The sequence below is a fragment of the Martes martes genome (assembly GCF_963455335.1).
Source record: "Martes martes genome assembly, chromosome: 13".
NCBI lineage: Eukaryota > Metazoa > Chordata > Mammalia > Carnivora > Mustelidae > Martes > Martes martes.
In genome coordinates this window covers 21,926,590-21,948,877 of record NC_137901.1, presented here as the reverse complement: position 1 = coordinate 21,948,877, position 22,288 = coordinate 21,926,590, and the positions used below count along the sequence as shown (strand labels likewise).

Sequence of the window (22,288 nt, the reverse complement as noted above, 5' to 3'; positions counted from 1 at the left end):
TGTCAAAATGAAACTCATAAAAATGAGATTATCCTGCTTTAAAATTAACTTTTAAAAACAATGGTTTTAAGCTGGTGTATACTGTCAGAAAAAACACACCAAAAGAAATAGGATACTTTTTATTGTGTACAACTGGCCATGTAGTGAAATGACCAAGTTCCACATCATGATGTGCTCTACCACCCAACCCCCAACCATGATAACTTTAGCTTGCCCTCTTTGGGAACCAGGGCTGGGCAGAGCGTGGAAACCAATGGACAGCCAGGCTACATTAGAATTAGTTATTGTAAGTCTTTTAAGGTCTTTTAACCAATGTGAGATAGTAGAGATAATCAGTGTTTCATATGGAGTTGATGAAATTCCATTCAGATACACAAAGTTTATATGTTAGTAAGCCTAAGCTGACTTGCAGTAGATAGTATCTTTTTGATTCTTGAATTTGTTAATAATGACAACAAAAAAGTCTTCATCTCTCAGTGACACTTTGGGGACATCAGGGGACACCAGTCTAGTCCAGGATTCCAAGTTAAAAGTATTTGAAATACTGGGTGATCTATTACATTTTTTTTTGCTATGCCTGTCACTCTGATGTCACTGGTGAACTCTCCCTCACCAGTTCCTCTAGATTTTCTATTATTTTTGACCTTGAATATTAAATATTGTTCATACGATCTCCTCTTAACTCCCTTCCCTAATATGTTGCTATTTAATATAAGGTCAAAAGCAAAAACAGTACACTTGGGATTGTCCTCTATAAGAAAGAATGAAGATTCCTTGAAAAAAGAGAGAGTCTTTCTTTTCCCAAGAGTCTTTTAGGGTTGATATACGGTCAGTTGTGCATTTAGTAGGAATATGACACTTAGTAGCCTCAGGGTGGGTGACTGAAGGGTCCAGCAGTTTGCCCTGACTCATAAATAAGAGGCTTTTTCTGAGCATGTGTAGAAGCCAGACCCATATTCTATGAGTGTAAAAGTCACAAAAATCAATGAAGGGACTGGTAGAACTTCGTTCTCTGGTCTTTCTTGATACCAGTTTATTCCCAGAGCATAAAAAAGACATATTTAGTCATGAGTTATGGGCATACCTTTATTTTTTCAACGTTGGCCAAATAGGAAATAACCCATGTATGTATGTATGTGTATATATATATGTATGTATGTATATACATACATACATACATACATGGGTTATTTCCTATTAAATTAATTTAAATAATAAATTAAATTAAATTTAAAAAATATACATATATTTTTAATTTATTTAACAAAACTAAGAGTTAGAGTAGGGGGCTCCAGGTGGCTTAGTGCGTTAAGTGTCTGTCTTTGACTTCAATCATGATCCTAAGACTCTGGGATTGAGTCTTGTGCCTGCTCAGCGGGGAGCCTCCTTCACCCTTTCCTCCTTGCTTGTGCGCTCTCTTGCTATCTCTGTCGCTATCTCTGTCTCTCTCTCTCTCAAATAAATAAAATCTTTAAAAAAAAGAACCTTAAAAATCCTTAAAAAATAAAAAAAATCTTAAAAATTATAGAATAATCAATTACTTTTCTAGAAACTTTTAAATGCCACCTTATGCATTTATATAAATTATGAAGATTTCTGGGTTCCCTAAACTAACTTTGACACATCATAATGACAGCATTTGTTTTCTGGGACTCTACTGTCAGCTGTAAAATTACAAAAAAAAAAATTGTACTATAAATGAAAAACCATTTCCTTCAACTCTGCTACAAAATGAAACTGATAGACTCAAAATTTGCCTGTGAGACAGAAGGGATATAACCATATGCCAATGATAAGAATAGACATTCTGCTTCCATCTTCCAAACTCTGTCTACAAATAGCAGTATGTGTGTGTACATGGAGAAAGAAGGAGGAAATATGAGCAGATGTAGGAATATTTACAGAGAGGGAGTGTCATTTTTAGTACTGAATTGGTGTAAATGAGGAAGGGAAGTAATAGAATCATGGAGTGATGACTACTAACTCCTGAGAAATGGTTCTCTTCTTCTCTGTTCAAAGCTCCTTGGCTTTCAGCCAGATGGAGTTTTTTCCTTTTTGATTAAATAAATTTTGATTCCTGTGATCAGTCTGGATTAGGTTGGTTTTTAATAAAAGACACTCTAAACACAGAGTTAGAAGGAATTTGATGGAATTTTTCACTCAGAGCACATATTACACCTGCTTGTGTTTGAAGACACAGGGTACCTGCTGAATTTCCTGAAACAGAACTAGATGGGGGATGGTTAAGGAGCCAGCAGGTGAACAGTCGCTTAGCTTGAAATTGAGGATGCAGACAGGAAACTCACTCTGTGAAAGTTAAATTAATTTGTAACTCTTAAGACTGGGAAGAAATCAAAGAGAATATCTCACTGTAGCCTGCAGTGTCCTTTCATTTCCAATTGGAAAAGTGTTTGATATTCCATTGAGGCAGTCATTTAATAAAGGAAACCAAAGAATATACAACAAGAAAAAAAAGAAAGGTTTTGCATTCAGAAAGCATAAAAAGTAAAAGCAAGTACTGGTTATTTTGAGGAAGATAGTTACTAAGTTGTGAAAATTGGTCTTTCTTTCTTTTCTTTTTTCTTTTTCTTTTTTTTTTTCTGACACAGATGCCAATAGTCCATAATTAAATTTCTCTCTTCCTCAGTTATTCTTTATTTTTATCCACGTAAGTTCAGTGTTGAGATTCATCAACAGTAATTGAAGAAAATGGCCCCATAGAAAGAAAGTCACAAGCTCATCACTGGATGAGCTTGTGTTCCACTATGCAGGGAATAGGGTCAGGCAGATCTAGTGTCCTAGAATAATTATAAAGAGAGTTACCTTTCACTCTAAATTGTACCCAATGTTGGATAATATATGTAGTGAGTCTGGTTATCTATAATGAGGTAAGACAAAATCATGTGGTCTTGACATGTATGAGAAAACCTGGGAATGAAGAGTCAAATTTAGCTTCTCGTTAACCTCACAGACTCAGTTAATATGGCCACTGTAACATCTAATAGAACGTTTTTTTTTTTTAATTGAAATGCCCTAAACTAGAAAATACTCTCGCTCTCTCTCTCTCTCTTCTTTTACAGTGTGCCTTTTCCATGAGTTTTTGGGTAATTAGGCCTTGAAGACAGTTGAGTTACTATTTCTAAATATGCGAAGTGTAGGTAAATGTGTCAGGTTATATGATCCAAGATACTGCTTGACTTTTAATAATCTATTGCTGAAAAACAGTGACTGGAAATACATAAGTTTTTCACTGCCTTCACAAATGAAAGTAATAATAATGATAATGATATCAATATGAAGAAGAAGAAAGAGGAATAATGACATCCACCTTTTTTTTTTTTTTTAAAGTAGGCTCCACACCTGGCATGGAGCCCAACACAAGGCTTGAACTCATGACCCTGATATCAAACATCAACTGAGACCAAAAGTCAGACACTTAACTGACTGAGCCACCCAGGCACCTCTACTTAATCAGTTACTACTTCAAGGATGTAAAACTATCCCCTTGTGGAAAGGAAATGGGCTTCTTGAAAGTCTCAGGAGATAGGCTAATTTGTTTGAACTATCTACATCAGTTCTCAAAGATTGGTCTGGGGACTCTTAGTGTTTCTCAAAATGCTTTTCGGAGATCTGCAGAGTCAAACCTATTTTAATGATAATACAATTTTTTGTATTGTTTTGCCATGTTGACTCAGAATATTTCATGAAGCAATAAAAATTATTAACTTTATTAATTCTCAATCCTTAAGTTCATATATTTTTTAATATATGTCTATATATATAGACATATATAGACATATATATAGACATATATATAGACATATATATGTGTGTGTGTATATATATATATATAGAATATCTAAGTACATTAGTTTTTTATTTTTGCGATCATTGGAGTTTCAAACTGAATTAGTTCTTTTTTTTTTTTTTTAATGGAACTCCATTTTTACTTGAAGGGGCAATCAACAGAAAAACCAGAGCTATTCAGACATGGGTATTAATTAGACATTTTCTGAAAAATGAACAAAGTGAGCCAGTCAGTTTAAGGAAAATAGTATCTGCCACCAAGGATGAAATTCAGGCTTTTAAGTTAAAATTGAAATTTGGAAAACGTGTATCTGCCACTAGGAGCTTGACAGCATCACAACATTAAAAGGCCTTTCTGATGGGATTAGTGATGATAGTAACAAATGGGATATTTTGATACGGTATAATGAAATATGTCAACATTAGGAAGATCTGTCTAATTCCCTGTGCCATCCCAAAGGATGGTAGATTGATGGGTCAGTATCACGAATGGGTAAAAAGATCTATACAAAATGCAAGATAAGGCAGCAGATTTTTATATAACAGTGCAAAATGTTTATCAATATGGGGTCAGATTCTACATTACAATTAACTTTCAAGGAACTATTTATTGGTGTAGTGTTAAAGGATAAAGTTTACAATTATTTGAAAAGGCTATTAAAATACACCTTCCTTTCCCAACTATGTATTTATTTGACATCAGATTTTTTTCATATAACACAACGAAATCAACATATCAGAACAAAGTGAATGCAGAAAGTAACACAACAGCCTAGTTATTCTCAATTAAACTACTCAAAAAAATTCACAAAACTCAGGGTGCTTGGCTGGCTCAGTCAGTAGAACATGTGATTCTTGATCCTGGAGTTATGAGTTCAAGCCCCATTTTGGGTGTAGAAATTACTTAAAACCAAATTAAAATATATATATATATATGAAGTAGTACCTGTCTTCTAATATTTTATATTAGTTTAAAAAATACATATATTATGGTACGTTGTAAATAAAAATTCAATAAATATTTTTAAAAGTCTCTCAATTTTGACTTTTAGTATGGTAAATATTTATAGCTATAACCTACAGAAACAAAAAATCTTTGGGGTCCTTGATAGTTTTTAAGAGTACACAGGTTTCTGTAACCAAACAGTTGTGAGATCCACAGTCTATATCATGATTCACTTTCCCAATTATTATACATTAATTCTCTCCAACTCAGACAACAGATGAAGCTAAACAGGCCAAATTTTCCATTTAAAAACTTAGAAAGGGAGGAAGGAATGAAGGCAGGCAGGCAGGCTGGACAGTATATGCAAAGGTAACATGTTGCCATAAGGTGATTTTACACTTGAAATGAAATCTGTGTATGTCAGAGATCAGTATCCCTGTAAGGACTCTTTTCCCTCTAGTTACATACTATACCCTCTTACTTTCTGAGATTAGCTCTTTTGCCACCAGGATGACGATGAGATCAGGTCAGATGGAGAAGCCTGCCGATATTCCCCACCCCTCAACAGGAAGTAGCTAAACTGACTCTTAGTCTAAGCAAATCTGACTGGTTGTAATCAGTTTAGAAAATCTATTGTGTGATTTTTTGCATTCACTTCCGTGAACATCATATGAAGGAGGTCTGCTTTTTTTTTTTTTTTTTTTGGTTTTTAATTAAAAAAAAAAATGACAGAGGAAAAACTATCCATTTTTGCTTGTTTGATTTTAAAGGTATTGCCAAGTATGTTTTCTCGAGTCTACCCTGGCATTTTCCTCCCCTTTTTATTTTAAAATATACAGCACATACATAAAAGCATATGAAACATGTGTGTAGTTTAAAGAATAAATATAAAATGACCATTTGTATACTTACCTACCCAATTTATGAAATAGAGTATTGCAAACTGGTATTCTAATGCCATTTCCTGCGATGAAACCATACTCATTAATTAACTGGAAAAAATTGCCATGTTCAGCTGAACAATTTCATTTGGATCTGAATAGTCAATGCCCATATAGCAAGAACAAAACTGATTTCTATATTTCCTAATGCCATCATAGTCGCATTAAAATCAATTTAGTCAACAAAAGAGTCATGACCTAGAATTTCAAGTTTGCTCTTTTTAGGGTTTTTCCATCTACACCATTTTAGAGCTTAGAGAGAAAACTTTCATCTGTTCTCAAATATATATCTTGTGTTTTAATCGTTCATTTTTATAATTTCTTTATTCCCTGTATAATTATCCTTCACCTTGCAACACTAGAATTTAACAGAACTCCCTACTCTAAAAATAATATGTTCTTATAAAAACCTTTGAAAATAGAGAAAAATCCAAAGATGTAAATAAAAACCACTCATGATTCTGTCATACAAAGATAACCTTGGCAATTGTATCTCTATCCCCCCTCTTTTAAAACATAAATCTACTTTTTTGACACTCCTCTTAAAATAGAACCACCTTTTTAAGGAAGAAAAATAAGGCAAATAGCTATTTCTACATAAAAAAAACACTCCAAAATTTAGTGACTTGAATGGCCTCAGTCACATGTCTGTCAGTTGGTGCTGGTTTTGGTTTGGGGGACTCATTTATCCTCCATGTGCCTTTAGGTCTCTAGACTAAGATGCTGGTCTCAGAAAGAGTCATGACAGAAACTGTAATACCTCTTGAGGTCTTGACTCCAGAGCTCATACGATATGACCCCCCACCATAATCTAATGGTCAAGGCACAACACACGGTCAGGCCAGATTCAAATCCTGAGGAACTAGAGCCTCCATTCTGGATTAGAGGAACTCAAACAATTTGTGAGCTTATTTAATCCATCACAATGTTGTGAAACATATGAACTACTTACTTTTAAAGAAAATTTCTATTAGCTTTCTTGGGAACTTCCGTAATCTTAGACTTTATGAGGTTATATATTTATAGAGAATTATCTTTGGAGAAATAAGATCAAACTTCTCTGCTAATAGCTGACATTTTTATACCTATCATCAGGTCACAAACCCTAATGCCTCCAATGAAGTTACAAAGATAATAAACATAGCTGAAATGGGCCAGGCAGAAATTGAAGTTGTCTGGAATATATATGCTCTGTCTAAAAAAGTAATAGCCGTTGGTTATTCTGTGGCAATATGAGCCCAGTGATGCCTGAACTACTGATATTTTAAGATAAATATAAAATCCCAGTGAGTTAAAGTTATTTTGTGTATCTTCATAAATTGATTTGAAAGTATTTATGGGAAGATAGGAGACCTGGAAAGGTGAGCATAATACCGAAGAATGAAGTCAGAGGATGCACACTGCCTGACATCAAAACTCATTAGAAAGCTACAATAGTAAAGATGCTATGATATTGGCAAAATAATAGTCAAACAGATCAATGGAACAAAATAGGGCACCCAGAAATAGACCCATTCAGATGGTCAACTGATCTTTCACAAAGGAAAAAAATCAAGTCAATGGAGAAAGGATAGCCTTTCCAACAAATGGTGCTGGAACAATTGGACATTCATATGCAACAAAACAAAACAAAACAAACCTCTAGTCACAGAAGTTCTTTTCTAAAGAAATTAACTCAAAGTGCATTATAGACCTCAACATAAAACATAAAACTATAAAAAGTTCTAGAAGATAACAGAGGAGAAAATCCAGGTGGTCTTAAGATTGACAATGAATTTTTAGACCTTTAAAATAATCCATGAAAGGAAAATTTGGTAAGTTGTGATATTAATAATTTTTGCTCTGCAAAAGACAATGCTAAGAGAAAGTAAAAACAAGCCACAGACAAGTATTTGCAAAACACACATCTGATAAAGGATGTGTATGAAAAATATACGAGCACCAGAAACTCAATGATAAGAAAACAAATCCCTTAAAAAAATGGCAAATATCTGAACAGACACCTTATTGGAAAGGATCTAAAAGACGGAAACCAAGCATACGAAATATGCTCAAGATTGTATGTCATCGGGGAATTGCAAGTTAGAACAATTATAATGCTAGACACGTATTAAAATGGCTAAAATCCAGGGGCTCCTGGGTGGCTCAGTGGGTTAAAGCCTCTGTCTTCGGCTTGGGTCATGATCGCAGGGCCCTGGGATTGAGTACCATGTGGGGCTCTGCTTGGCGGGGAGCTTGCTTCCTCCTCTCTCTCTCTGCCTACTTTTGATCTCAGTATGTCAAATAAATAAATAAAATCTTTTAAAAAATAAATAAAATAAAATGGCTAAAATTAAAAAAAAAATGGCCATACCAAATGCTTAGGAGAATGAGGAGTAACAGGACATTCATTGCTCTTGGGAATGCAAAATTGCAGAGGTACTTTGGAAGGCAGTTTGGGAGTTTCTTACAAAGGTGAACATAGTTTTGCTCTCCAAGATACTTACCCAATTGAGTTGAAAAATTATGACCAGAAAAAATCTGCACAAGGACACTTATAGCACATTTGTTCAGAATCACCAAGCAATAAAGGTATCATTCCATAGGTGAATGGATAAATAAACTGTGGTATATCCATACAAGGGAATACTATCCAGCAAGAAGAGCAAATGAGCAACTGAACCCCCCCAAGACATAGAGGGAACCTAAAGGCATATTACTAAGTGAGATAAATCAATATCAGAAGGTGATACATTGTATAATTCTAACTATAGGATATGCTATAGGAATATCCTATATTTCCAACTATAGGAAAAGGTGCACTTATAGAAATAGTAGAGAAACCAGTAATTTCCTGGGCTTTGAGTTAGGCATGGTGCTGGAGTGATGAATAGTAAAACTTAGGGGATTTTAAGGGTGGTGAAACTATATGACAGTGTAATGCTGAACACATGACATTGTGCATTTTTCAAAACCCATGCAACTATATAACACAAAGAGTGAACCTAATGTACACTATTGACTTTAGTTTATAATAATGTACTAATATCACTTAATTAATTGTAACAAATGCACCACCCTCATGTAATCATTCCCTATGTTAATCATAAGGAAAACAATTTCAGGGGATGGGGAACTGGTATATGGAAACTCCCTACTTGTCAATTTTTTAGTAAATTAAAATTAAAAAATAAGTAAAAATACTTGTGCTGATTTTGTTTTCTAATAAAAGAAAATGTGATAGTTGATTTAATTATTGGCTCTTTTATGGATAAATAAGTAGTATTGGACATAGGCCCCAGGTAAATTTCCTTTTAGCCATAAGATCAAATTAAGTAGATCTTACTTGATGTTTGGATAGTATTATAGTGTGTGTGTGTGTGTGTGTGTGTGTGTGTGTAGAATAGTATAGTATTATGCAATATATGCAGTTGAAACATTCTGCTGAGAACAGGTGGTAGAAGTAAAGCATACAAATAGATAACACTACATTATGAAGATAGCTATTTGTAAATACAGATTTTGGGAACTGTTCATTTCAGGAAATTTATTGATAAGCAACATTATCCTTCAAACTATTCTTATTTGATTTGAAAAGTGACTCTCAAAGAAGGGAAATGTCACATACCTCCAGCAATATTTTTTAAAGTTTGAGACATTTTTTCCTACAATATTGGCTTAATAAGGATTAACACATTTCAAAAATTCTTTCAATATTTTCATTGTGAAGAGTATTTATTTTTGTTGCTGTAACAACCAGAAAGAAATGTGAGAAGACTGAGAAAGTGTGAATTTGTCTTTCTCCACACTTTGGATGACAATTACCATTCTAACCATCAACTGGAGAATTGGTATTCTTTTATTAACCTAGACTCAAGCTGTGTGGAGTTGGGTCAGGCCAACGAGGATTAACGGCAGGGTTAAAAGGTGTCCCAGGTCTACCTCACTTCCTCTCTGCTCCTCTATGGCTCCCACTATGACAGTTGGATCTAGTTTTCCTTGGCAATTCTCTGTCCACCCCAAAACTAGTTTTCAAGATTTCATGGCCTCATTTCTTTTCTTGAAGACTGTGCTTTGCATTTAAAAAATGACAGATTACATGTGAATTCCATTTAATGCATTAAGCTGAAAAGAGCCTAAATCAAACCTCCACAGAGGGATGCAAATTTTAATAGGGATGTGGAAACACAGCATCTTATCTTAAGTGAACTTTGAGTGATAGAAGTTTAGTCAGCAAACAGGTTAGAGATATCTCCATGGCTCAGAGGATTTCCTCCAAGCTCACCTGACCATAGACTGCTGTTGGTGTGTCCCAGGCTTTAGGAGTGAAATATACGGGAGGTGAAAGAGAAGTTCTTAACTCTCATAGAGTTTTATCTTGACTGTGCTAAGATTTTGTAATTTTTTTTCTTATTCCATCTGATATAATTTTAGCAACTTTGAAACAAATGAGCTCTAAGGTGAATGGAATGAATAGTCTTTAGGTTGAAAAGACACTATTTCAGTGCCTGCTAGTAAAAATGAATTGCGTTGGAGTGTCTGGATAACTCAGTTGTTTAAGCATCCAACTCTTGATTTTGCTCAGTTCATGATCTCAGGGTCATGAGATGGAGCCCCGTGGTTGGGCTCTGCACTGAGCATGGAGCTTGCTTGGGATTCTCTCTCTTCCTCTTCCCCGCCCCCCCCACCCCACCCCACACCCCAGCTCACTTGCTCTCTCTTCGTGAAATAAATAAGTAAACAAATAAATTAAAAAAAAAAACAAATAAAAAAGCAGAATGAATAATATTGGTTATATAGAACTAGAAAATGTATTGGGTAAAGTAGGAGGATACAGGAGCTCTTCATCTACTCACAGACTCAGCTTAGGGACAAACTCTCTGTAATGTTGTTAAAAATTAAAAAAATAAACAGAAGGCTTAGAAACAGCCTAACTTAACTGTATACAAAACAAAATTTAGTGTAAGGTCTATTTTGAAGACCGCAGGTCCCCCCCCCCCCCACCGAACCTTCTACACTCTACCTTCTTAATCCTTGTATGTTATTTATCACATTTCTAACAGCCACAGATTTAATAGACAAAGCAGAAGGAAGTGGAATAGATATTAGAGGCAGACAAATTGAACATACCAAAAAGTTCCAGGAGATAATGTTTAGAAAAACTACTGATCACATTGTCTTGTTCTCTAATGAGAAGTCCACAAGTCTGGGAGACCTCATGAGTGACTTGTCACAAGCTTCTGCCTGTTGCCTTATATCATGGTGTCATCAACAGCTAAGAATATTCTATCATGATTCTAGAAACTAGGGATGGAAAAACCTTTTAAGAGTCTAGTTGATAAATTTCACTGGTAACTTTCCAGTTTTTCTTTCCTTCTTCTCTATCAGCGTGTCTTATTAGGGGGGAAAAAAATGGTTCAAGCTACACCTTTTATCTTTACAGTGTTTTTCATAAAAGATGTGATTTTGTGTTTTCTTTCCACAGACCCAGGACTGCATAGGCAGCTATATTTTCTGCAGAGACCATCCAATGTGATGGCCATTGAAGGAAAAGATGCCATCCTGGAGTGTTGTGTTTCTGGCTATCCTCCCCCGAGTTTTACCTGGTTACGAGGAGAGGAAGTCATCCAACTCAGGTATCACAAATAGAAGCCTTTTGTGAAGTATATGTCACTGTTTCCCCTTCTCTAATTTGATATAGGTACCTAGAAAGACTAGAGTTTTTGATGATACTTGATTTTCCCCCCACATTCCTTGACATTATATAATATATGAAAGACATTTACCCAATAGGATAAAGAGACAGGGAACAGAGTCAAAATCTATGGGATCAATTCAGAAAAGAAATTTAGAAAGCCAGGGTTGTTGTTGAAAACTCCCTGTCCAAAAACTATTCAGCAAAGAAACCTTGGAGGGTATCATCTTAAGGAAGTGGAATAGAGAATAAAATATTTATTAAGAAATTAAAGCTTTCTTGGGCACCTAGGTGGCTTAGTTGGTTAAGTGACTGCCTTCGGCTCAGGTCATGATCCTGGAGTCCCAGGATTGAGTCCCACATCAGGCTCCCTGCACATCAGGGAGTCTGCTTCTCCCTTTGATTCTCCACTTCTCCTGGTCTCTCTCTCAAATAAAACAAATAAAAGAAAAATAACAAAAACCAAAAAAAAAAAAAAAACAAACCAAAAAACAACCTTAAAAAAAAGAAAGTAATTTTTTTAAAAAAGTAAATAATTTAAAAGGGGCATCTGGGTGGCTCAGGGTTAAAACCTCTACCTTCAGCTCAGGTCATGATCCCAGGGTCCTGGGATTGAGCCCCGCATCGCATCGGCTTTCTTCTCAGCAAGGTGCCTGCTTCTGCCTCTCTGTCTGCCTTCCTCTCTGCCTACTTGTGATCTCTGTCTGTCAAATAAATGAATAAAATCTTTAAAAAAAAAAAAAAAAGAAAGAAAGAAAAGAAATTAAAGCTTTCTTTTTTTTTTCCTTTTCTTTTCTTTTTTTTTTTTTTTTTTAGTTTTTATTTATTTATTTGACAGAGAGAAAGCACAAGTAGGCAGAGCAGCAGGCAGAGGGAGAGGGAGAAGCAGGGTCCCCGCTGAGCAGAGACCCAAATGCAGGGTTCGATCCCAGGGCCTGGGATCATGACCTGAGCTGAAGGCAGATGCTTAACAGACTGAACCAGCTGGCACCCCAAGAAATTAAAGTTTTCTGAATTGAAATACATAGCATGTCATTATAGGGTCTGTGCAACTTTTTCAGCTCCAATTTTGTCTTTCACACTGCAGATGTAACAAATCATTTAAGATAAGGCAAAAGGAGAACGTGGCTGGCTTTGAATTATTAGAAGTTCATCTTAAGGCATAGTTTAGAAAGTAAACTCTTAATACAATGGAACACAGCCTGAAACATTTTGATTAAATGGATTTCACTTAAGAAATTAATTTCATTGATTTGGAGGTCTGGTGTACTCCTTTTTAACACATTTGTTTTCTGTGATGAGATAGGTTCACAGACAATAACTTAAATCTTTAAATTTCATTTCCCCTCTGTATTTGTATAACAACACTATATGGTACAGTGTCACTATTCTTCTGAGAATATTAAAGCATGTGAGAAACCTGGTTGCAGCTTTAGCATGCCAAAACACGTCCTCTGAATATAGCCAGATATTCATGGTACAGTATGAAATGTGGCCTTATACAAATGTTACTAAATCAGATGTCAGGACACAAGACATTGACTTCCACTGTGGGGAATCACTTCCCCGGAGCTTGTGGTCCTCAGATCCAAAATGAGAGAATTGCACCAGAATATCTGTAAATTTCTTTTCAGTACTAAGCTTGGTTCCAGGTTTAATCTATTTAATTTCTTTGATCACTGCACAAAGACTTCCAGTGGAAGGGGTTTATCTTGAATGGATTTTTGATTAATAAATGTGGTGTTACCAAGACCCCCAAAATAGTTTCTTTCTAATTTTATAATCGGATTTTGTAAAGTTTATTTAAACCTCTGAGTACCTTGCCTAATATACACATATATATTAGTACATTAATCTAATCTCTAATTTTATATGCCTGTGTCTTACAGGTCCAAAAAGTATTCCCTATTGGGTGGAAGCAACCTGCTTATCTCCAATGTGACAGATGATGATAGTGGAACTTACACCTGTGTTGTTACATATAAAAATGAGAATATTAGTGCCTCTGCAGAGCTCACAGTCTTGGGTAAGTCCGTGGCTCGAGATTAGTTTACACTGTCCTTTTCAAAGTATATCACCGTGACACTTTAAATGCTTATCCCTGAATTGCCTCCTGTGTTTGTTATACAAAATTACAAAGTCGAAATATTCCTTACATGTCCTTACTCTACTTTGATTAATTACATAGGGGTTAAAAGCAGTGTTTGAATATTGCTCATTGACTAAAATCTAGACGCATCGCTCTTTAGTCTAATTATTCCATTGATACAACTGAAACCTATGAAAAATTATTATTTAACAAATGTATTAAACAGCAAATGAGTTTAATAACAAATGAGAGACTCCCAAGTATTTTATCTGGGGAAAATAAATGAAGGAATGAATGAGAGAAATTGTAGAAACGATGTTCACTTGAGTGGGAAAGTCTGATATCATTTGAGATGAAAGGGTTCCTGACAATAAATTCAAATGTCTTGGTAAGATTGTTTTGTTAATATGGAAATACTGTAGATGTTATGTTGAAGGTTAAGCAATAAAATCAAACATATCTAAGGAAAACAGATAGAAAGAATCTAATTTTAAAAAGTTAAGGGGTGTGGATGGTACATATGATTCAGAAAAGCAGGGTCACTATGTATCATTGTAAATTAATAATTGTTATACATGGTAGGTACGCAAACACATATCATTACCCCAGATTTTTTTTTTTTAGTCAGTTTAATTTGAATCATGTAATTTGGAGAAAGTGCTTTACCATTTGAATTCCAGTTGCTTTTTCCTGTAACAGCAACAAAAAAATTATTTATTAGTCTTTGGATTTTTCCCTCTGGAATAAATCTTTTTACCTTGTAAAGAGTACAGGAAAAATCATAGGCTCTTTAAAAGTTATTCAGTAGAAATGGAAAGGTATGGTATGCTGATTATATCTGCTAACCTGTACCATAATAATCTTATCCTCTCCTTTTTACTTTTTGGCTTTAAAGTTTATTCAGAAAATGCTTTCATCTTCAGATAGGGTAATAATGCATGTGATGGGTGAGACAATGGAGTTGTTTGTTTTTTTATCAAACCATAAATATTAAACTAAGAATAGGCAAAGGACTTTAATTCTTTGGTTTTAGAAGTAGCATTATCCTAACTAAAATAGCTTGTCTTTAAAATGGCAGCAATTTAATATTGTCATTTTATATGGAAGTTTTTGGTGAAACAAAGAACTTTTACATTTGTAACATCAAAGTATAGCAACACAGAATGACTATATAGAAATTATTTTGTAAAGTATGCTACTGATCATAAAGCAAATGCAGTTATAGAATTACCTAGAATTTATAGTGATCATGGGTAAACTTCTAATTGCAAATAAATGAGGTCAAATTTCATACCAGATTATTATACAATATTTAGATGCATGATGCCTCATTGATAGCTAAGCCTATTGTATATAAATTATGATTTCTGAGTAACTTAGCCAGAAATATAGGTAGGAATATCCATATACACGCATATATCGACATGCATAGCATCTTTTTCTATATGTTCTGTGTGCATGTGTATGTTCTCCAGTTCTTTATTGTTGAGTATTGTCTTGTTTCCAAGTTCTGTTTAAAAAAGAACACACAAACAACAAAAATGCTGAGATTATTATTCCATATTTTTGTCATTTATTTGTTTATATGCTAAGGAAAAGTATCACAACAATGTTTATACTCACACCAGCAGTACAAGAATTGCCTCTCTCCAAAAGCTACATTTCTCTCAGGGCACCTGGGTGGCTCAGTGTGTTAAGCATCTGCCTTTGGCTCAGGTCATGATCCCAGGGTCCTGGGATCCAGCCCTGCACTGGGCTCCCTTCTCAGCAGGGAGTCTGCTTCTCCCTCTGCCTCTCCCTCTCTCTCTGCCTGTCTCCTTCACTCATGCTCCCTCCCTTTTAAACGTGTGATTAAAAAAAAAATACATTTCTCTCTACCAATATTTGCCTAACATTTTTTTAAATGGACTCTCTTTGTTCTAATTTGCACCTTTATTAAATTTGGATTTATTTTTATAATTTTACTGGACATTTGCATTTTATATTTTGTAAGTTAGCTATCAATGCTTTTGACCTTTATACATTTATTAAAATATTCACCTTTATTTATTGATTTACAGGAACTCAATGTAGGAGGAATAATAACTATGCTATATAGGCTCTGTGTATATATATTTTGTTGTTTTGGGTTTTTTGTTTTGTTTTGTTTTTATTTTACACTTTGTATAGGGTACCGAGTATTTTTCTATATAGCTGCTGGCTTTGTTGCTATTAGACTCATATTTTTATTATAAATGAATCACCCAATTTCCAACAATTTCATTGTAGATTACATATTGAATGTGTAAATTAGAAGCATTGTTAATTTAAGAAAATAGAGTTGTGTTTATGTCTTGGTAATTCTCTTGGTAACTGGGTATACATTCTAAAGATCTTCCACATACCTAGCATGATCTGTGACTATTATAAAAGACATGATTGAATTCAGGAAATGATCATAATACTGTTTTAACTGTTCTACCCAGGTTTTAAAATGAATGTTAGTGTAATAAAATTTTTGATATGGTCTTTGACTATTCTAATATAAAGTTAAGCTCATCCTGCAAGACTGAGTTTAAATAATGGAAAATGGAATTTATTACTTTTACTTAAAAAGTTGGGGATGGTGGCTGGAGGAGGTTGCCTTGGGTGGCTCAGTTGGTTAAGTGTCTGCCTTCTGCTCAGGTCATGATTCCAGGGTCCTGGGAACGAGCCCGACATCAGGCTCCCCCACTCAGCGTGGAGCCTGCTTTTCCCTCTCCCTCTGCCTGCTGCTCGCCCTATTTGTGCTCTTTCTCTCTCTGTCAAATAGATAACCTTTTTTTTTAAAAGATGGGGATGGGGTGCCTGCATGTCTCAGTTGGTTACGCATCTGTCTTTGACTCAGGTCATGATCTCAGGGTCCTGGGATAGAGCCCAGTCTGGCTTCCTGCTCACTGGGGAGCCTGCCTTTTCCTTCCCTCTCAGCCCCTTGTGAGTTCTCTCTCTCTAAATAAAATAATAAATAAATAAATAAATAAATCTTTAAAAAAATGAATAAAGTCTTTAAAATAAATAAAATCTTTGAAAAAAAGGGTGGGGAGAAAAGAGCTTGATTATCAGTGTTATTTAAATAGTTTTCATCAGTTCTAAGAATTTAACCTAATGTAGATTCTTCATAAGATAAAATCCCGCAAGAAATCCAAGCTTGTGCTTAAAAGTTTCAAGCATGCATTTTATCAGACTTTTATTTTGCCTTTCAAATCATGGTCCTTTCTTGCACTTAGACTGGCTTTGAATGTGAACCTTCATGAACTAACAGACTTCTCAAGCATGATACCATTTTATATACAACAGGAGAAATTCTGCGGTTTTCCTCAAGAGTTTCAGAGTTAATAAACATGAAATATAATTTAAAGCATTTACACTATAAAATGAATATTGAAATTTCCATAATAATTAAACTTGGGGAAATTTTAATAGATAAGATTAAGGACAGCTTATCTAAAGTACATGAACTATAAATAAATTAATAGATGTGGGTTTTTTTAAGATTTTTTAAAATTGATTTATTGAAGGGAGAGAGACAGAGATAGTGAGAGAGGACAGGAGCAGGGAAGAGAGGGAGAAGCAGGTTACCCACTGAGCAGAGAGTGTGGTGCGGGACTTGATCTCAGGACTCCGGGATCATGACCTGAGCTGAAGGCAGACACTCCACCGGCTGATCTATGCAGGCATCCCGAAATGCATTCTTTAAAAAAACTTTTGATATTTGACCAAAGAAGTGCCCAGCCTTGGACAAACTTTTTCTTAGCCCATGCACACACAGGAGATGGGTGGAAAGTTCACTCTTGAGAAGAAGCCATTAAGTCTAGCATGGTGACAAAATGAAAACAGTTTGAACTTTCTAGATTCCAGAATTCTTTTAAAAGCAGTCTTCAGCCATATATGCAATCTACTGTTAAAAGTTTACCTTAGTGTGTAGGTTCTCTCTCATTTCTAGAGAAATCTTGGCTAGAATTGGTACAATCTGGCTTCATAGACATAAATAAGTCTGCTAGGTCTGTTCTTGGCACATAATTGAAAACCCATAACCAAATCTAAGAATTCTCCATATCTTTCCCCCCTCTCCCATGAGTAGTACATATCACTTCATGTGGTTTTTAGTTTATATTTATCCCCAGAAAACAACTCTAAAGAGAAGTCCCGAGGCAGGTGTTTTGTCTGCCTGAGGCTTCCTCTTATGGGACAGGGATCCATGGGTCTCCCTCCTGCAGTGTGTTCAGAATGGCTCTCTACTGACCGACAGCACGTCCAGCTCAGACAGGTTATGTCTTTAAGTCCAATGGCAGTGGATTCAGAATATTAAATTATATTTTAATATCTATAGTATAGTATCTATAGTATCTATAGTATAATATATAGTATATATACATACACATGTACATACATGTACACATATGTGTAATGCATATATATACCATATATGTATAAAATGCACATATAGTCCTTATTTCTAAGAAAATTTCTCTTCATAACCCCATCCCATATTATTTTAAATGCATATGGTTACCTCAGCCATTACATAATGTATTGATTCGACAAGTAGATAATAGACCAATCTATTTAGAAAGTTTTGGAAAAATCATCTTAAAAGCAAGGTAAGAAGACAGCAGACTAAGATCTATAGAGGAAGTTAAAAACCCCATTAAAAACTATCATTTTGTAATGTAATGGGATAGGAAAATCCCATGAGTTGCTCACTGTCTTCTAAAAATGCTTAAGAATAATAAAAAAGATGGCTGGGTATATAATGAGTTGACCAAGCACAGCTTCTAGGCCCAAAGACACAACTGAACCCCAGCATCCATACTGACAGCAGCCACCACTGGAGTGCATCTTCTGTACTTAGCCAGGCACTCTTTGGGCATGGAAAGATGCATATGGCACCAGTCTTGACTTCAAAGACTAGTTAGATAAACAGACAAGAAATAGAAGAGCTGAGGAAAAGTTGGGAAAGAGGGAGACTGTTATCTAAGCCACTGAGTCCATGGTGATACTTTGTTTCAGCAGCCTGAACAGATGAATATAACCACAAAAAGAGTAGCCATACTGTGTATTATACTGTTAAGAAGAGTTTGATTAGTTTCATAGAGACATAAGCTACAACAAAGAAGTATATTACCAATATTTCTTACATATTGTTTTTCTTTAATTTTTTTATTTTAATAAACATATAATGTATTTTTATCCCCAGGGGTACATGTCTGTGAATCGTCAGGTTTACACATTTCACAGCACTCATCATAGCCCATACCCTCCCCAATGTCCATTTCCCCACCAGCCTCTCCCGGCCCCCCTCCCCCCCGCAACCCTCAGTCTGTTTCTTGAGATTGAGTCTTTTTTGGTTTGTCTCCCTCCCAATCCCATCTTTTCATTTTTTCTTTTCCTACCTCCCCCCAACCCCCCCCGCCTTGCATCTCCACTTCCTCATATCAAAGAGATCATATGATAGTTGTCTTTCTCCGATTGACTTATTTCGCTAAGCATGATACCCTCTAGTTCCATCCACATCGTCGCAAATGGCAAGATTTCATGTCTTTTGAAGGCTGCATAGTATTCCATTGTGTATATATACCACATCTTCTTTATCCATTCATCTGTTGATGGACATCTAGGCTCTTTCCACAGTTTGGCTATTGTGGACATTGCTGCTATAAACATTCGGGTGCACGTGCCCCTTCGGAGCACCACATTTGTATCTTTAGGATATATACCCAGTAGTGCAATTGCTGGGTCATAGGGTAGCTCTATTTTCAGTTTTTTGAGGAACCTCCACACTGTTTTCCAGAGTGGTTGCACCAGCTTGCATTCCCACCAGCAGTGTAGGAGGGTTCCCCTCTCTCCGCATCCTCGCCAGCATCTGTCATTTCTTGACTTGTTAATTTTGGCCATTCTGACTGGTGTGAGGTGGTATCTCATTGTGGTTTTGATTTGTATTTCCCTGATGCCGAATGATATGGAGCATTTTTTCATGTGTCTGTTGGCCATCTGGATGTCTTCTTTGCAGAAATGTCTGTTCATGTCATCTGCCCATTTCTTGACTGGATTATTTGTTCTTTGGGTATTGAGTTTGATAAGCTCTTTATAGATTTTGGATACTAGCCCTTTATCTGATATGTCGTTTGCAAATATCTTCTCCCATTCTGTTAGTTGTCTTTTGGTTTTGTTCACTGTTTCCTTTGCTGTGCAAAAGCTTTTGATCTTGATGAAATCCCAATAGTTCATTTTTGCCCTTGCTTCTGTTGCCTTTGGCGATGTTCCTAGGAAGAAGTTGCTGCGGTGGAGGTCAAAGAGGTTGCTGCCTGCATTGTCCTCAAGGATTTTGATAGATTCCTTTCGCACATTGAGGTCCTTCACCCATTTTGAGTCTATTTTCGTGTGTGGTGTAAGGAAATAGTCCAATTTCATTTTTCTGCATGTGGCTGTCCAATTTTCCCAGCACCATTTGTTGAAGAGGCTGTCTTTTTTCCATTGGATATTCTTTCCTGCTTTGTCGAAGATTAGTTGACCATAGAGTTGAGGGTCTATTTCTGGGCTCTCTATTCTGTTCCATTGGTCTATATGTCTGTTTTTGTGCCAGTACCATACTGTCTTGATGATGACAGCTTTGTAGTAGAGCTTGAAGTCTGGAATTGTGATGCCACCGACTTTGGCTTTCTTTTTCAATATTCCTTTGGCTATTCGAGGTCTTTTCTGGTTCCGTATAAATTTTAGGATTATTTGTTCTATTTCTTTAAAAAAATGGATGGGATTTTGATAGGGATTGCATTAAATGTGTAGATTGCTTTAGGTAGAATAGACATTTTCACAATATTTGTTCTTCCAATCCATGAGCATGGAATATTTTTCCATTTCTTTGTGTCTTCCTCCATTTCTTTCATGAGTACTTTATAGTTTTCTGAGTATAGATTCTTTGCCTCTTTGGTTAGATTTATTCCTAGGTATCTTATGGTTTTGGGTACGATTGTAAATGGGACTGACCCCTCAATTTCTCTTTCTTCTGTCTTGTTGTTAGTGTAAAGAAATGCGACTGATTTCTGTGCATTGACTTTATATCCTGACACTTTACTGAATTCCTGTATAAGTTCTTGCAGTTTTGGAGTGGAGCCTTTTGGGTTTTCCACATATAGTATCATATCATCTGCAAAGAGTGATAGTTTGACTTCTTCTTTGCCGATTTGGATGCCTTTAATTTCTTTTTGTTGTCTGATTGCTGAGGCTAAGACTTCCAGTACTATGTTGAACAGCAGTGGTGATAACGGACATCCCTGCCGTGTTTCTGACCTTAGCGGAAAAGCTTTCAGTTTTTCTCCATTGAGAATGATATTTGCGGTGGGTTTTTCATAGATGGCTTTGATAATATTGAGGTATGTGCCTTCTATCCCTACACTTTGAAGAGTTTTAATCAGGAAGGGATGCTGCACTTTGTCAAAAGCTTTTTCAGCATCTATTGAGAGTATCATATGGTTCTTATTCTTTCTTTTATTAATGTATTCTATCACATTGATGGATTTGCAGATGTTGAACCAACCTCGCAGCCCTGGAATAAATCCCACTTGGTCGTGGTGAATAATCCTTTTACTGTCCTGTTGGATCCTATTGGCCAGTATTTTAGTGAGAATTTTTGCATCTGTGTTCATCAAGGATATGGGTCTGTAATTCTCTTTTTTGGTGGGATCCTTGTCTGGTTTTGGGATCAAGGTGATGCTGGCCTCATAGAATGAATTCGGAAGTTTTCCTTCCATTTCTATTTTTTGGAACAGTTTCAGGAGAATAGGAATTAATTCTTCTTTAAATGTTTGGTAGAATTCCCCTGGGAAGCCGTCTGGTCCTGGACTTTTGTTTGTTTGGAGATTTTTGATGACTGTTTCAATCTCCTTACTGGTTATGGGTCTGTTCAGGTTATCTATTTCTTCCTGGTTCAGTTGTGGTAGTTTATACATCTCTAGAAATGTATCCATTTCTTCCAGATTGTCAAATTTGTTGCCATAGAGTTGCTCGTAGTATGATCTTATAATTGTTTGTATTTCTTTGGTGTTGGTTGTGATCTCTCCTCTTTCATTCATGATTTTATTTATTTGCGTCCTTTCTCTTTTCTTTTTGATAAGTCTGGCCAGGGGCTTATCAATCTTATTAATTCTTTCAAAGAACCAGCTCCTAGTTTTGTTGATTTGTTCTATTGTTTTTTTAGTTTCTATTTCATTGATTTCTGCTCTGATCTTTATGATTTCTCTTCTCCTGCTGGGTTTAGGCTTTATTTGTTGTTCTCTTTCCAGCTCCTTTAGGTGTAGGGTTAGGTTGTGTATTTGAGACCTTTCTTGTTTCTTGAGAAAGGCTTGCACCGCTATATATTTTCCTCTCAGGACTGCCTTTGTTGTGTCCCACAGATTTTGAACTGTTGTGTTTTCATTATCATTTGTTTCCATGAATTTTTTCAATTCTTCTTTAATTTCCTGGTTGACCCATTCATTTTTTAGAAGGATGCTGTTTAGTCTCCATGTATTTGCGTTCTTTCCAAATTTCCTCTTGTGATTGAGTTCGAGCTTCAGAGCATTGTGGTCTGAAAATATGCAGGGAATGATCTCAATCTTTTGGTACCGATTGAGACCTGATTTATGACCCAGGATGTGGTCTATTCTGGAGAATGTTCCATGTGCACTAGAGAAGAATGTATATTCTGTTGCTTTGGGATGGAATGTTCTGAATATATCTGTGATGTCCATCTGGCCCAGTGTGTCATTTAAGGCCTTTATTTCCTTGTTGATCTTTTGCTTAGATGATCTGTCCATTTCAGTGAGGGGAGTGTTAAA

The 22,288-nt window shown here is 35.7% G+C and overlaps 1 protein-coding gene across 1 annotated transcript in view; it reads left to right on the top strand.

Moving 5' to 3' along the window:
- Positions 1-22,288, top strand: part of DCC (DCC netrin 1 receptor) — a gene marked incomplete at both ends in the record, with an annotated part of 1,141,350 nt that overhangs the window by 534,411 nt on the left and 584,651 nt on the right. Inside the window, 2 exons of the mRNA XM_080821994.1 lie at positions 11,159-11,309; positions 13,258-13,394. Coding sequence (XP_080678120.1) covers positions 11,159-11,309; positions 13,258-13,394 — 288 coding nt within the window. The remainder of the gene's footprint in view (positions 1-11,158; positions 11,310-13,257; positions 13,395-22,288) is intronic.